This window comes from Sorghum bicolor, chromosome 6 (genome assembly GCF_000003195.3).
Source record: "Sorghum bicolor cultivar BTx623 chromosome 6, Sorghum_bicolor_NCBIv3, whole genome shotgun sequence".
NCBI lineage: Eukaryota > Viridiplantae > Streptophyta > Magnoliopsida > Poales > Poaceae > Sorghum > Sorghum bicolor.
This window is the reverse complement of record NC_012875.2, coordinates 54,864,958-54,879,179: the sequence shown is the minus strand read 5'-3', so window position 1 is coordinate 54,879,179 and position 14,222 is coordinate 54,864,958. Positions and strand designations below refer to the sequence as shown.

At 43.1% G+C, this 14,222-nt stretch overlaps 1 protein-coding gene across 2 annotated transcripts; it reads right to left on the bottom strand.

Moving 5' to 3' along the window:
- LOC8060458 (protein ANTHESIS POMOTING FACTOR 1) lies at positions 5,833-13,907 on the bottom strand. 2 transcript variants are annotated; one of them, XM_002446964.2, is made up of 11 exons: positions 13,610-13,907; positions 13,264-13,388; positions 10,157-10,260; positions 8,099-8,199; positions 7,965-8,031; positions 7,582-7,681; positions 6,861-6,974; positions 6,659-6,796; positions 6,492-6,576; positions 6,365-6,411; positions 5,833-6,279 (listed from the first exon to the last, which is right to left on the bottom strand). In XM_002446964.2, the coding sequence occupies exons 2-11, from the start codon at positions 13,345-13,347 to the stop codon at positions 6,136-6,138; spliced, it is 984 nt and encodes a 327-aa protein (XP_002447009.1). In that variant the 5' UTR covers positions 13,348-13,388; positions 13,610-13,907; the 3' UTR covers positions 5,833-6,135. The 2 variants fall into 2 exon arrangements, with proteins under 2 accessions (XP_002447009.1, XP_021319461.1); XM_021463786.1 differs by having other exon boundaries at positions 13,264-13,435; positions 13,610-13,892.

Here is a 14,222-nt window from a genome sequence, read left to right as displayed (position 1 = left end):
AACTTCCCCAAGACGGGATTCGATCGAGTGACACGACGAGCCCCAAGTTTATTGTTATCATTCACCACCAGTTGGCAACGACGTTGCGTCTTTTTTTCCTTAATAAAAAAAAAGGGATGGCGGTCGGGACAATTATAGTATCATATTGCTAGAATTAATATACTATGTGCAGCAGGTGATGAGGTGAAGAACACGTACGTACGTAGAGCTTAGGTAGCTAGCTAGGCTACGCTGGTGATGTCACTGCTTAGTTCGTGTTTCTTGTCCGCACTCTGCTCTGGACCGGCGCGCATGGGCGCGGCGCTCCCGGCCTCCACGATCGGCCGGCCGGCCGGTCCCCATATACGCCCGGCGACGAAACGCTGATCGGCATCGACCACGACGTACGTGTTTCGATCGACCTAGCTCAAGCTCTGCAAAAAAACGGCGCGTTTTGTGACAGCACGTCGTCGTGTCTCGGCATGCATGTACATCACCGCGACCGACACCGGCCTGAAACGGACGGACAGATGATGATGGTCAGTCACCCCGTTGGACGTACGTCGACGACGACGATGCAGAGAATTAAGGCCCTGTTTAGTTCCCCACCTAAAAATTTTTCATCCATCTCATCGAATCTTTAGACACATGCATGGAACATTAAATGTAGATAAAAAAATAAACTAATTACACAGTTTAGTTGAGAATTGCGAGACGAATCTTTTAAGCCTAGTTACTCTATGATTAGCCTTAAGTGCTACAGTAACCCAAATATGCTAATGACAGATTAATTATGCTTAATAAATTTGTCTTGCAGTTTCCTGACGAGCTATGTAATTTGTTTTTTTATTAGTTTTTAAAAACCTCTTCCGACATCCTTCCGACACATCCGATGTGACACCCAAAAAATTTTCGTTCCCAATCTAAACGGGCCCTAAACATGGTGTGGTTAGGTACGGTCGCCCCCTGGTCGATCGGTTTGTTCCTTTGTTTGTCGATGGCGCGCTAGCTTGTGCGTGTACACGTGCATGCATGCGCCCTGCAGCTGCACAGTGCACACAACTGCTCGCTGTCACATGCGCGCGCGCCGATGTGCGTGGTACCCGACGGATGTCGCATGCCGTCGTGTGCATGCTACAGCGGAACGCAGTTTTTAAGTGTCAGCATGTGTTATGTGAACCGCGTATGCTCTCACCATTAGATCCGCATTGAAAAGTGTGCAAACACACATCTCAAAGCAGATTCGCATTGAGATGTGTGTTTACACACTTTTCAAAGCGAATCCAATGGATAGGAGAGTGAGGGCACATGCATACCCTCAAGAGCAAAGAAAACTTTACCAACCGAGATATGGTACGGTACTAGTACATAGTACCGATATATGATACGAAAACGTGCATAGAATTATATGATGATTGATCGCGACAAAGGAACGCATAAAAGGATCGGATCAGCTAGCGTATGGTACGAACTAATTTATTTATTATTTGCAGGACCTCGTACGCGGCACTGCTGGATACAATATCGATCGTACATACGTATATGTACGCTCGTGTGTGCTATATAGCTAACAATTAATCTCTGCAACCGTGTGTGTGCGCATATATGCTTTTGGAGCTGCAGTGGCGTGCGGACGAAAGGAGCGCCGCACTTTTAGCACGGTCCCATAGTCTTAGGACTACACTCTAGTTTTCTTCCCTAATTAACCATTTCCACCGCGGTGCAAGTCATCCTAGTTTTCCACCACTGGTTTTCTTTCCTAACGTGGGACGAAAACAAAATTGAACGAGCGTGATATGCTTAAGAGGAAATCTTATTTTCCTTTATTTTTGACATTGACATAGTTTGCCCATATTAGGGCCTTGTTTACTTTCAAAAATTTTTACAAAATAGGAATAGTAGCACTTTCGTTTGTATTTGATAAATATTGTCCAATTATGGACTAACTAGGCTCAAAAGATTCGTCTCGTCAATTCCGACCAAATTGTGCAATTAGTTTTAATTTTCATCTATATTTAATACTCCATGCATACGTCTAAAGATTCGATATGACGGGGAATCTGAAAAATTTTGCAAAATTTTTCATGAACTAAACAAGGCCTAGGTGCGTACTCAACTGTACGTGACTACAACACTGCAGTAACTACTTGTGTGTGCTGACAGGACATGCATGCCTAGAGAGAGCATATCAGCCGGAAGCGCCCAAAATGTGCCATGCGTGGAAGGAGCGATCGAGATAGGAAAGCTACTCTTTATTTGTGCTGCCTTTTTCTCAGTGGTGGCACAGTACAGTCACGGCGTATATCTGTATATGCAGCATTATTTGCCAGTTGGTGGCAGAGATCCACTCTTTTCGTACTAGAAAGAGACTGACGACAAGCATGCTCATCAGCTTCCTTTTGCTGACAGCCTCCATTCTCTCGCTGATAGCTCTCTCCTCTGAAAATTATTGGAGCGCATGCGCATATGCGTTGTTGCGCATGTCATCGTCCTATCGAATGATGAGTGGCCACGTAAGGAGATTGCACCTGAAACCAAACGAAAGGCTTGCGAACAGTAGATAGCATGCACTTCTACCTTAATTAGCTTAATACCTTATCCTATGGCCGATTGAGGACTCATTTTCAACTTGACCATTCACAGCAAGGTCGGCCCGTGTCAATTTTTTTCTTCAAAAATTCCTTATCGCCGGTGGCCTATCACGTCAATGCAAGACTTGAGAAAGAAGGTAAGCCAGTCAAGGCCGTCACTAGCTTGTATTACGAGACAAAGGTAGCATATTTCTTTTTTGTGTGTGTGGTTGAGATCGAGGAGAACGTATGGTCACATTCTTCAGTTTTAATTTACGGTCCGCCTATGATGCTTTGTTTATTTGTACATTATTATCTGCGCATGTCATAAACAACCCTCCTCGATCTATTGTTTATTTGTACATTATTATCTGCCATCGAAATGGTGAATTGTTCAGTATATTAGATGATGGTAGCACTTGACCGAGATTTAGTCACAAGGCCCAGCTTCCAGTCTATTGCAGCAGAGGGATTAGCTAGTGTCCAGGGGTTTCAGGGTTCTATACAGCGGCAAACCGCCGGAGATGCTAGTATAAAAATGACATTATTTAGAAGTGTTTGTCTGAAACCCGCATCTATTAATCATCATCTATATAGACAAGCATCTAATATGACAGCCTCCAAAATCAGACAATATGATAGTTGTTTCACTATTAAAGGGTGTGTTTCCACAACCATAATCAGCAACTTAATTCTCCTAATAATATGGGGTATAAATTTTTCTTACTAAATGTCTCCTAGTGAGAATTCCTATGTGTTATGACTATTGTTAGTATTTTATTATTATTTAAAAATGCCAGGAGAAATCTACTATTTTGGTTAGTGTGGGGACATAGAAATTTTAGGATTTTTCTTCCGTGATCAAACAGGCTCTAAGAAGAGACAATATGCAAAAGTCAAGAATCTGTCTCGCTAGTACTTGAGTGTTTTACTGGTGGGGGAGCGCTCAATTTTTTTCACTATTCTTCTTCCCCCTTTGATGTCTCGCCGCCGCCCACCACCTTGCCACGGTACGGTCTTGCTGGAGCTCTGCTGCCATAGCCGCGGCCGTGGTGCTCCAGCGAGACCCTACCACATCCGCATGGCCTCTTTCTCTGCCCCTCCTCACGCACCCACCATCGCATAGTCATGGGCGTCCCTGTCCTGACCTGGTTCGGGCACCACCGCCATCGCTAGAACCCTAACAACCCCCTACCCCCCCCCCCTACCCCCCCCCCCCACACACACACACACACACTCACCGCCGTCCTCACCGCTTAGCCGACCTGTCTGCCTTGATTTTCTCTTCTAAAGGCTGCCAGATTTGCAGAAAAGGATAGGGAGAGAGTCGCCGAATTTGGAGAAGACGAGAGGGAGGGGAAGAGAAGAGAGCAATCGAACGTTCCAACACTAGGTTGTTAGATAGCATTTCTCAAAGTCAAACATTATCTATTTTCTGTAAACTATATATAAAAGGGGAAGAATGAAATGAGTTTATTTTCTTACGAGCCATGAGCCCATGAATGCGATTGTGTGTATTATCAGTGTATGTATACAGTACCTTGCAATCGGGTTCCAACCAACCACGTTGTATTATCAGTGTATGCATGAATGCGATTGTGTGTATCAGTGCATGTATACAGTACCTTGGTCAATCGGGTTCCGACCTCGGGGTTCATTTTCTTATGAGCCATGCATGAGCCCATGATGAATGCGATTTGTGTATATCAGTGCATGTATACACTACCTTGGCAGCCACGCAATCGGGTTCCAACCACGTTGCTACTATTATATAAGTAGAACGAGAAGACAAATTAAATCTGTCATGAACTTCTTTTCGTGCCGCGCAAGTATAGTAGGCGATCGAGAACACGTCCGTAGTAGTAGTATATGCAAGTATGTCGATTAGTCAATTGGAGTCTTCTCAAACAAATCGTACTTTAATTTCGTCGGCTAATGCAAATGTGTCCTAGTTTCTCCGTCGGCCGTCGTGAGGTGTCATCAGCATTGGCGTATTTGGCGTTACTGGTTTAGTGCGATCCTACGTGTACTAATGTACTAGTATATATATGTTTTGCTTGTTAACGGAACGAACACAGACTAGTAGCTAGCAGAGTCAGTCAATGTGTACTTACTCGTTGTCTTTTTTTGTTTGCAAGGTTGTCCGTCAGTAGGCGAAGCGAGGAATATAGCGTCTATTTGAATCGAATCTACGTGCTCTGCTGATATTGATTAGGAACAGTCGTGTCAACCCAACAAAATCAATCAAATCTATATCTCTTATATAGATAAACTCCACTAGCTAGTTCTCTTGACATGCAAAGCATCCACATCATCATCCACTAGAGCATCCCACTAATTATTTCTCTTGTCATGCAAAGCATCCACATCAACATCTACTAAATCATCCCACTAATACATTACCCCACCATGCAAAGTGTTCGTATCATTATCCACTAATAAATCAAACTAACACATATCATTTATCATGTATCTATGTTATTCACATTAACAAACCACATCATTTTCTAACATATATTTAGTTGTCAATGCTAAAATATTAAAAATCATCCACTAATTTTACCGGTAATTTCCGCAGCAACACGCGGAGCATTCTCTAGTTACCATAAAACCCAAGCTCATCGCGACATCACGCCAAACGGGTCATGGACGAGGGAAGCCCAATTACCATAAAGCCCAAGCTCATTTCGACAAGCCAGGCCACTGGGCCCGAGACCAAGAATAACAATTCTTTTAAAAAAAATTAGTACTAAATAAATTAGCTTCTTCAAAACACTTTGTGCCAACAAAAAATTGCAGAATTACTCAAAAAAATGCAGAAATATACTTCTGGGTGAAGGACATTCTTTGTATGACTAAAAACCTCCCTTTTGGTGCATATCTTATTGTGTGTGTCAAACGTTGCGCATGTTTTTATACAGTAGATAATTTCTGTATTGTGAAACATGTTTGATGCCCACTACAAGCCAGACATGTTTAGCGTTATTGTCCTAACGACCTATTTCTAGTGGGCTTCAACTATACGGTTATTAAAATTGCATAGACTAAGGTTTGTTTTTTTTTTCAGCCAAAAGAATAGAAAAATTGCTGCTACCAAGAGCAGCAAAATTGCTGCTACCAAGAACCACCCAAGGATCACAACCCATTAAAAAATGCTTCTCTATAGTTTGTGTTTCCTCGTTCACAGCTGACGGTGGCCTTTGCAAACCGATTCATTGAATGAGCTGGCAGCTCATGAATCGGTGCATCCCCACTGGAGCCTACGGCATCGTATCACAGTACAAACAATCGAACCAGAAATATGAAGAGGTGGATGCACAATGAAATAGCACATCAGTACAAGGAATCCAACTGAAACAAACTAACCAACCGTTGCCCAAGCCCATCCGCCTTGTTTCTTTGCTCTCTCTATATACCCATCTGGTCTGAATTACAAGATTTCTCCGAGCCGAGACATCCAGAAATGAGAGATACAACAGCTTGCTAAAGGATCGGTGGTGAATGCTTAACGAGTCCCTTCAACCGCAACAGAATATACAGAGACAAGCAGGGCTTGCAAGGGCAGTCCACCTCTTATCATTTGCATCTACTTGCTAATGGTAAAGGATCCCAGCTTGGACAGATCCGGAACCCAACATGACAGTTCTGATGATCCTGTCACAAACATCAAGGATCCTGGAGCCCACCTTACCAGTGGCGGTTCGTTATCTGTGCTTCCCCAGCGTGCGACCTGCATGTCCAAGTATTACCACTTATAAGTCAAACAGATACACATACAAGTAACTTCAATATCAACATTATGTATTCTTCTGCACCTTTCCACTCCTAACATTCCAAGCATAAACACTACCATCACCAGAGCCTGCAAGAGATCATAATGCATTGCTAAGTGGAAGAGAAGATGGCAATGATTGCAAAGCGCGCTAAGGAATGGTTTCTAACCAGATATGATATGGTTTCCATCAGGACTAAACGATGCCTCCAGTGTTGAATTGGTTACCACTGGCTTCACATTGTACGATGCAATCTACAAGAAAAAGGAATCATAAGAACCATGTTTTACTAGTCTTAGTATGCAAGATATAAAGTACAGTAGGTTGTATGCTTACGCTATTGCCATGGAATGAATCTAGCACATGAACACGTCCAGCTTTAGTGGTTAACAGAATCCGCCTGCCATCACTACTGAACTTTATGACATGGGCTTCTGAATCATTATTACCAACAGAGAAGATCTCAAAAGGCCCCTATGAACGTAACAAGTTAGAAGGGTTGAACACTAATGGCCAAACCACACATTCAATCAAATACCTTTTCAAATTTTCGAGCATCAAACATCCTTATGTGACCACCATAGGCAACTGCAAATACCATGCCCTGATCATCATATGAAACTGCAGGCCTCCCTTGCACACGCAGTAAGCCCTGAAAAATCCATGAACACATGTTCAATAAATCAATACTCCCTCTTGATCCAAAATGTAAGTTGCTTGACTCCGACATGATCTCCAACTTTGACTAGAAATTACTACAAAAAAATGTTTATTTTATATAGTGTGTTATTATTTAGAAATTTTCATTCTCATAATAATAAATCCAGTAACATCAGCCTTATGTTGTCACTCTACAAACATTTATATATATTTTATGGTCAAACCTGAAACGGTTTAAGCAGCAAGAACCCTAAGCATGTTATATTCTGGATTGGACAGAGAAGATGTTATGGATTCCTGACAAACAAAATGATCGTGCCCAAGATTCTAATTTTACAAGAATGGAATCCAACATCCACCATCCCATGAATAGCACAAAGACAGAAGTAGGTAACAATAAGGGTTTAAAGATTCCGTTGCAACAGTGTTACATGCTTGGTTCCAATTGATTTGAGGAGCTTCAACAGGGAACAAGTAATAAGAGGAGAAATCCAAAATAGCTTTCGTCAGCTAAAACTGCAGTTCGTTTAGTTGGCATAAACAGGTAGTGAAGCAGAATCTGACATTTAACTCGTGTCACACAGCATCATTAGTTTTACCTGTGATTTTTCAGCTCGTTGATCCCATAAGAGAACAGTACGGTCAAGTGAACCAGAGAGAAAGTTTTCTTTCTCAGAGCAAAATGAGATGCAGACAACCCTGGACAAAACAAACATATTAGCATCCTCCACCGGCATTAGTGTGACCAAAAATATTAACTACTCCCTCCTTTCCAAATTTTACTTCACTTTGGCTTTTGTAGTAAGTCAAAACTTCTCTAATTTTGACCAATTTTTAGAAAAGTATATTGAACTATCAAGACATTTGTGCATTTTCCCATAAACTTGGTCAAAGTTCGAGAAGTTCGACATAGGAAAAAGCTAAAGTGACCAATAATTTGGAACATAGGGAGTAGAACTTATTTTAAGATAGTGTGGCATACCTGTCAAGGTGACCTTTAAAATATCTAAGAAACCGGTTATCATTCAGTGAGAGTAGACGCAGAGATTCTGCATTATTACTTATTTTCAGTACATGAAATAAATCATTTTCAAATTAACATAAAATATGACTTACCATCCCAGCCATTTTTTGATGAATATAAGACAATAGTTGGGTTATCAGTGAAGCACACTAGTTCGACCCCATATTTTTTGCTATTAATAGTCTTCAAACATCTGAAAAATTAAATGAGTGAGAAACCAATAGATATCACAAAGAAAGAAATGGTTCAGAGGAAAAAATAAATCACTACAAAAGGTATTGAGCCATCTCCACAAACTTAATCTTTTTGTGTGCAATACCAAAGTCGAACATGAGTTCGAAATATTAGACACTAAAATAAACTAATAACATACACGATAATTTGTATCAGGGCAGTATTATTGTTAGGAATTGGAAAATGAAGAGTAAATTCTACAGAACATCAGTGAACCTAGCAAACTACTAGAATGTAACAAATTGCTTCTTTTAAGACCAAAAAAGAACCCCAAGTTTTTAAGGCGGCACCTATGCGACGACTTGGCGTCGAGTGAGTTTTGAAATGGGGCGTCGGTCGCCGTGTGCGTCTCGTGTATGGTGTCGTAAGGCGGCGGAAGGCGTCTCCTACTTGTCCTTTTCTCCGAGGAAGACGCCGTGAGACAGAAGCTGCTGCGTGCGCGGAAAAGAGTGGCCCCGCGGGCTCGTGTGGGAAAAGGGCGTAGCAATGCGCGCGCTCGGGAAAGAAGCTGCTGCGTGTGGGAAAGAAGCCGCTGCACGCCTACGGCTCCCACCCTCCACAATCCCCATCGCGTCAGTTCGTTTGAGAGAGGGAGAGGGAGAGGGGTAAGGAGAGAGAGTAAGGGAGGAGAGTGCGGCGGCGCACCTGAATACGGCGGCACTATATTTGAATCCAGGAAGACTGCATTCTATCATACAAGCTATGATGATGCAACTGTTGGGCAGTTAAGAGGTTGTTTTCTTGATGTGCTTGGAAGAATGGTGGAGGATGAAGAAATTAGAAACAAGATTGATGCTCAATCCTTGGACTATGAAGGCCTTAGAGGAGATGCATTCTCAAACAAATTGGCCAAGCAAAACCTACAGAATTTGAACCCTCGTACGTGCTGTTTTTCTTGTAATTGCAGCAGGTTTTAGTATGTGCAATTTAATTCCAGCAAGTGAGTGATTGTGAGCAGGATCCCAATTTAATTCCACATGACTTGGGTTTGTCCAATGAAGAAGAGGAAGATGAAGATCCACATGACAATGCTGATGTGAGTGATTGTGAGCAGGATCCCAATGGCTCCAACGGTGGTAGCGAAAACAAGGAGGCTCCAAACATCCTTGATGAGTTTGATGATGGATATTGACTGTTGAGAGTTGGCTGCTAGCAGATTTCAGATCTGCACTAAAAATTACTTTTGTGTTGTACTTGTGCACTAATTAGCATGCCATGGTGGTTGGGCTATATTATGTAATTGTGGCTGTGGACTACTAATTATGCCACTAAGACTACCTTAGTTATATTTGTGAACTGCTTGTAATGTGGCTAACTATGCCACTAAGACTCTTATGTCTTATCTATATTTCTGGAATGTTTGTAATGTGGCTAACTATGCCACTAAGACTCTTATCTAAATTTATGGGCTGATGTAATGATGATATATTGGTATTTGCTTGTCAGCTTGTGTCCGTCTTGTGTTGCTAAATTCTTTATAGTATATGCAGCTTGCTGTTTGGGAGAAGAAAAGAGAGCTCAGATCATCAAAAGGTATTTCACTATCCATATTTAATCTGATTAGATTACAAAGTATTTCTGTTACATAATTATATTAATAATGAGTCACACATGTTGAAACTTGTTAGGAGCTGTATGGCACATGGAAGAAGACAACTGGAAACAGGAGGATCACTGCTACATGGGCTCCAGAATTGGCAGCAGAAAGCTATAGTGTATGCTTGTGCTGTTCTATGGAAGGTTAGAGTATGTGTATGGCGTCGCCTCGCCGAGTGCCTAACTCGCCTAGGCGTCTGGAAGGTGGTGGAGCGCTGCAGCTCGCCTTACCGCCTTAAAAACTTTGAAAGAACCAACTAGTAACCCTATTTACTTATAGAATAAATACTTCCAAAGACAGAGTAATGATGTGCACTCACACTGCATTTTGAGTGTCATATAGGCGGATTGATTCGTCATCGCTAGCTGTCACGAGATAGCTGGTAGCCTTGCTGTGAAAATCCATAGAACTAATTCTGCCATTCTGAAGTAGAATTATGATATACCAAAAGAATAAAATGAGTATAGTGGTAGTATGTCAATGTATATTGAGCAGTTCCCTAAATAGAGATGTGCATTTGAAGGGATGGGCACAAAAAATATAAGTCAAACAGACTATCATGTCATAGAACACACCATGAGACCTTTTTAATGTTTTCTTTCAACTGGGTATGCCCATTACAACATACGATAGTTACATGCTCCACTTTGAATCCTCAGTGCTATTAGCCTATTACGCGTCAAGCTTATTGAAAATTTAATAAAGAGGGCACTTCATTCAATACATCTTGCATTATGTATATAATAGTTGTATCATTGCAAACACCGCTAACGAATATGAACTCCAGTCCCACCAGGCCACAACATATGGCAACACTGTAACACGATTAATACTAATAGTTAAATCAGTTAGGCAGTATATAGGGTCCAATGTGCCTTCCCAGCCCTTGCATTCACATTCTTCTTACAGCAACCTACTTGACATACATTTTCAAGAAAGCTAAGTAAATTCAATAAGAGAGGGGGGGGGGGGGGGGAGTCAAATCAATTATCCCTTTCTAAAAAAATAACTTTTAGACCCAACCCAGGGGTGCAGAACAGTTTTAATTGCAGCATGCAATTCCAGTGTGTAATTTGGGTGAAGAACAGAGGCTTTCATACCCTTGGAAGGTCAGTCCTATCTTCATGCTCTTAAGCACCTCATTGGTGATCTCCATGCTCACACCCTGGGTGGACTTGTCATGGCAACAAACCAACCCCCCCCCCCCCCCCCAACCCCAAAAAAGAAGTTGTGCCCGCACGTTAATCAATCGGTTACTAAGAATATGGCCTTGAGCGCCAAAGAAGAACCTAATCAAACCATGGATGGATGGATTCAGGTTGGTAGCAGAGCAGAGAACAGAATGGGAATCTGGGAACAACTGGACCCATCCAAGCAAAGAAAGGAATTCTCACCAACAGCACGAACCAATTGAGATCAGAACGGATGGATTCAGATTGGTCGCTGCAAGCGAATCCGCAATAAATTGAGTGGGAACTTAACACTAAGAAGAACAGAATCCATCCAAGCAAAAAAAAGGTCCTCACCAGCAGAAGGAAACAGCCAATCAAGGTTTCAGGATGGATGGATCTCTGCTTCACTAGGTTGAAGGAAAAGCGGCAGGAAGACAGGGGAGGGGCCAGCAGACATCTGCTTGGCTTGACCACCATAGGACTCTTGGGGGCTATTTGGTCTGGATCCCTGTGAGCCTTACCATGGCTAGCATTTTGATTGTTACCAAAATTGGTGTGTGCAATACCACTGTATATTTGTCCACCAGTTCATTTCCAAATGGAAATAATTTGCATGCTGAAATGTTGGCTGCGCAAATGACCATGGAACTGATGCAGTGGCGCCACCAAATTGGTTGCATTAAATGCTGAGTTTTTGTATTAGCTAGCTTCAATAGATCACATATTCAGAAACCGTGAATCCTATGTGCAATCCATTTGCACTATTGCCTTCCCAACTATGAAATCTACATAAAGAAAGGATTCCTCCTTGCTATATTCAAGAATCTAGACTTCTAATAAGAAACAATAAATGAAATTTGAATCAATGATACATTCAGGAAACAGGTGCTTCAGCCTTAGAAAACAGGGAAGGTGTGGAAGTGTGGGTGTGTGTGTTTCGCAATGTTTTCAAGGTGGTAAGGCGAGGGCGTGGCGAGTGACTACCGCCTTACGCTTAAGCGAGTAAGGCGTAAGGCAAGGCGACGCCTTACCAATGAAAGGAAATTTTAAAACAGCAGCTCAGAGCAGTATATAGATGATAAAAAAAGGAAAGGAAAAAAGAAAAAGGAAAGAGGAGTAATAAGTGGTCTGTCCCAGCCCACGTGCACCAAGCAGCCAATGTGCCCCTCACCCTCGTAGCCCTAGCGCGTGTCTTCATCTCTCCTGCGCTGCCCACTGCCGCAACTCTGTTTTGACTTCCGTCTCCACCCATCTCGGTCTCTTCCCTCCCGTTCCGCCTCCGCCTCCCTCCCTCCCAGAGGAAGCGGGATGCTGCAGGCCAGTACCGATTGGGGAAGGTGGCCATGGCCCGCAGGCGGCCGCTCCTTGCTGCGGCCTGCACAGGTGGCCACAGGGCTCGACGGTGGTCGGTCGGCAACTTCTCCCGTCAGCGCAGGCGAGCTGCAGCTTCTGGTTCCCCTCCCGCTCTCCCGCTCACTGCTGTGGAATCTTCTGCGCACCTGCTCTCTCCCTCCCACTCTCCCGCTCACTAGTGTGGAATCTAAGGCAAGTCATCTGCTATGGCGTCGTGTGTGCAGCGTCTTGGCGCTTAAGCGACGCCTAAGTGACGCTAAGCGACGCCTTGAAAACATTGGTGTTTGGGTCTATGTATGACACCTTTCTTCTACTAATACAATGATACATAGTTCTCCTGTGTGTTCGAGGGAAAAAAATTGATTCCACATGCCAAAATCACAAATGCAGCAAGTTTTGGCATCACTGCAGTCCAAACACGCCACTCTTTTGTCCAAGTTTGGCATCGCTGGCATTTTGGCATCATCAAATTTCGGTAAGGTTGACACGTGTAACGAACCAAGAAGTCTTCAGTTTATGGAGATATTGCTAGGTTTCAAAGGAGAAAATCAAGAGGAACTGAAAAAGGTGGGTAAAGTCGCTAATTATTTGGGAGCTGGGGGAAACGAAGTGAGATTTATGTTTTCTGTTGGTTCAAACCTTAAAGCACATTATCAAAAAAAAACACGTAAAGCTGTATTATGTCCTAACCTCGGGAAAATAATTATTTACACGTGTTAAGAAAGTTCCATGCTCAAATGTCATTTGTTAACAATTGCATCAATTTCATTATCACTGAAGATAGAAGGTCCCTTATTCCCACGCTACTTTCACCATTATTTGACAGCAGCAATGTCATGTCTGTCCCATCATGGACCATGGAAGCATATATGAATTGGAGTGAAGAAGAGAGGCTGCTTACATAGTCCCGGAAGGCTAGGCCGACCTCCATGCTCTTGAGCATGTCATCGGTGATCTCCATGCTCACCCTTGGCGGACTCGTCATGGTGGGCAACCCTCCAATATCTTCTGCAACCAAACCTTAATCTGCTACGGCGGACCCAGTAAAGGACATGGGTGTACACATGTACACCCAGTAATTTTTGCAAAAAAAATCGAAGTTAGTAGGCATATACACCTGTAATTAGATCGGATTACAAATAGTATGTTAGGGTTTGGGCGCACGATTTTTTTTACCTATGAATTACGTTAAGGTTTGGGCGCACGGTTTCGCACAGCAAGAAGGGAGAACCAAGGGGAGGGAATACCTAGTGTCCTGGTGGTGCTCGTCGCCGGGCAAAGTGGCCAGTGGCGAAGTAGGACAGCAGCGACGGTCGCAAGGACACCGGGGCTGCAGAGGGCGGACGCCGTGCCGGAGATGGTTGCGAGGATGCTGGACCCCAGGTGGTGCTCGGCCGAGCGCAGTCTCCTCTCCGGGTTGCGGCGCGGCGAGCGGATGGAGGAGATCGCCCGCGGGCGAGACGAGTCCAGGCGGTGGGCCAAAGGGGCGTGCGGGCAAAGGCAATTTTTTAGTCCAGCTTACCTCTCTCTCAGCTTCGCCAACTTCACATTTACGGGTACAGCACACATCCATAGCGTATCGCCGGGCCTTGTTTAGTTCGTAGAAAATTTCGCACAATTTTTCATATTCTCTGTCACATCGAATCTTTAGACATATGTATGGAGTATTAAATATAGACAAAAATAAAAACTAATTACACAGTTCGGTCGAAATTGACGAGACGAATCTTTTGAGTCTAACTAGTCCATGATTGGACAATATTTGTCAGATACAAACGAAAGTGCTACAGTGTCGATTTTGCAAAAAATTTTGGAACTAAACAGAAGAGAGAAAAAAAGAGAAGAGAAGATGACAGAGCC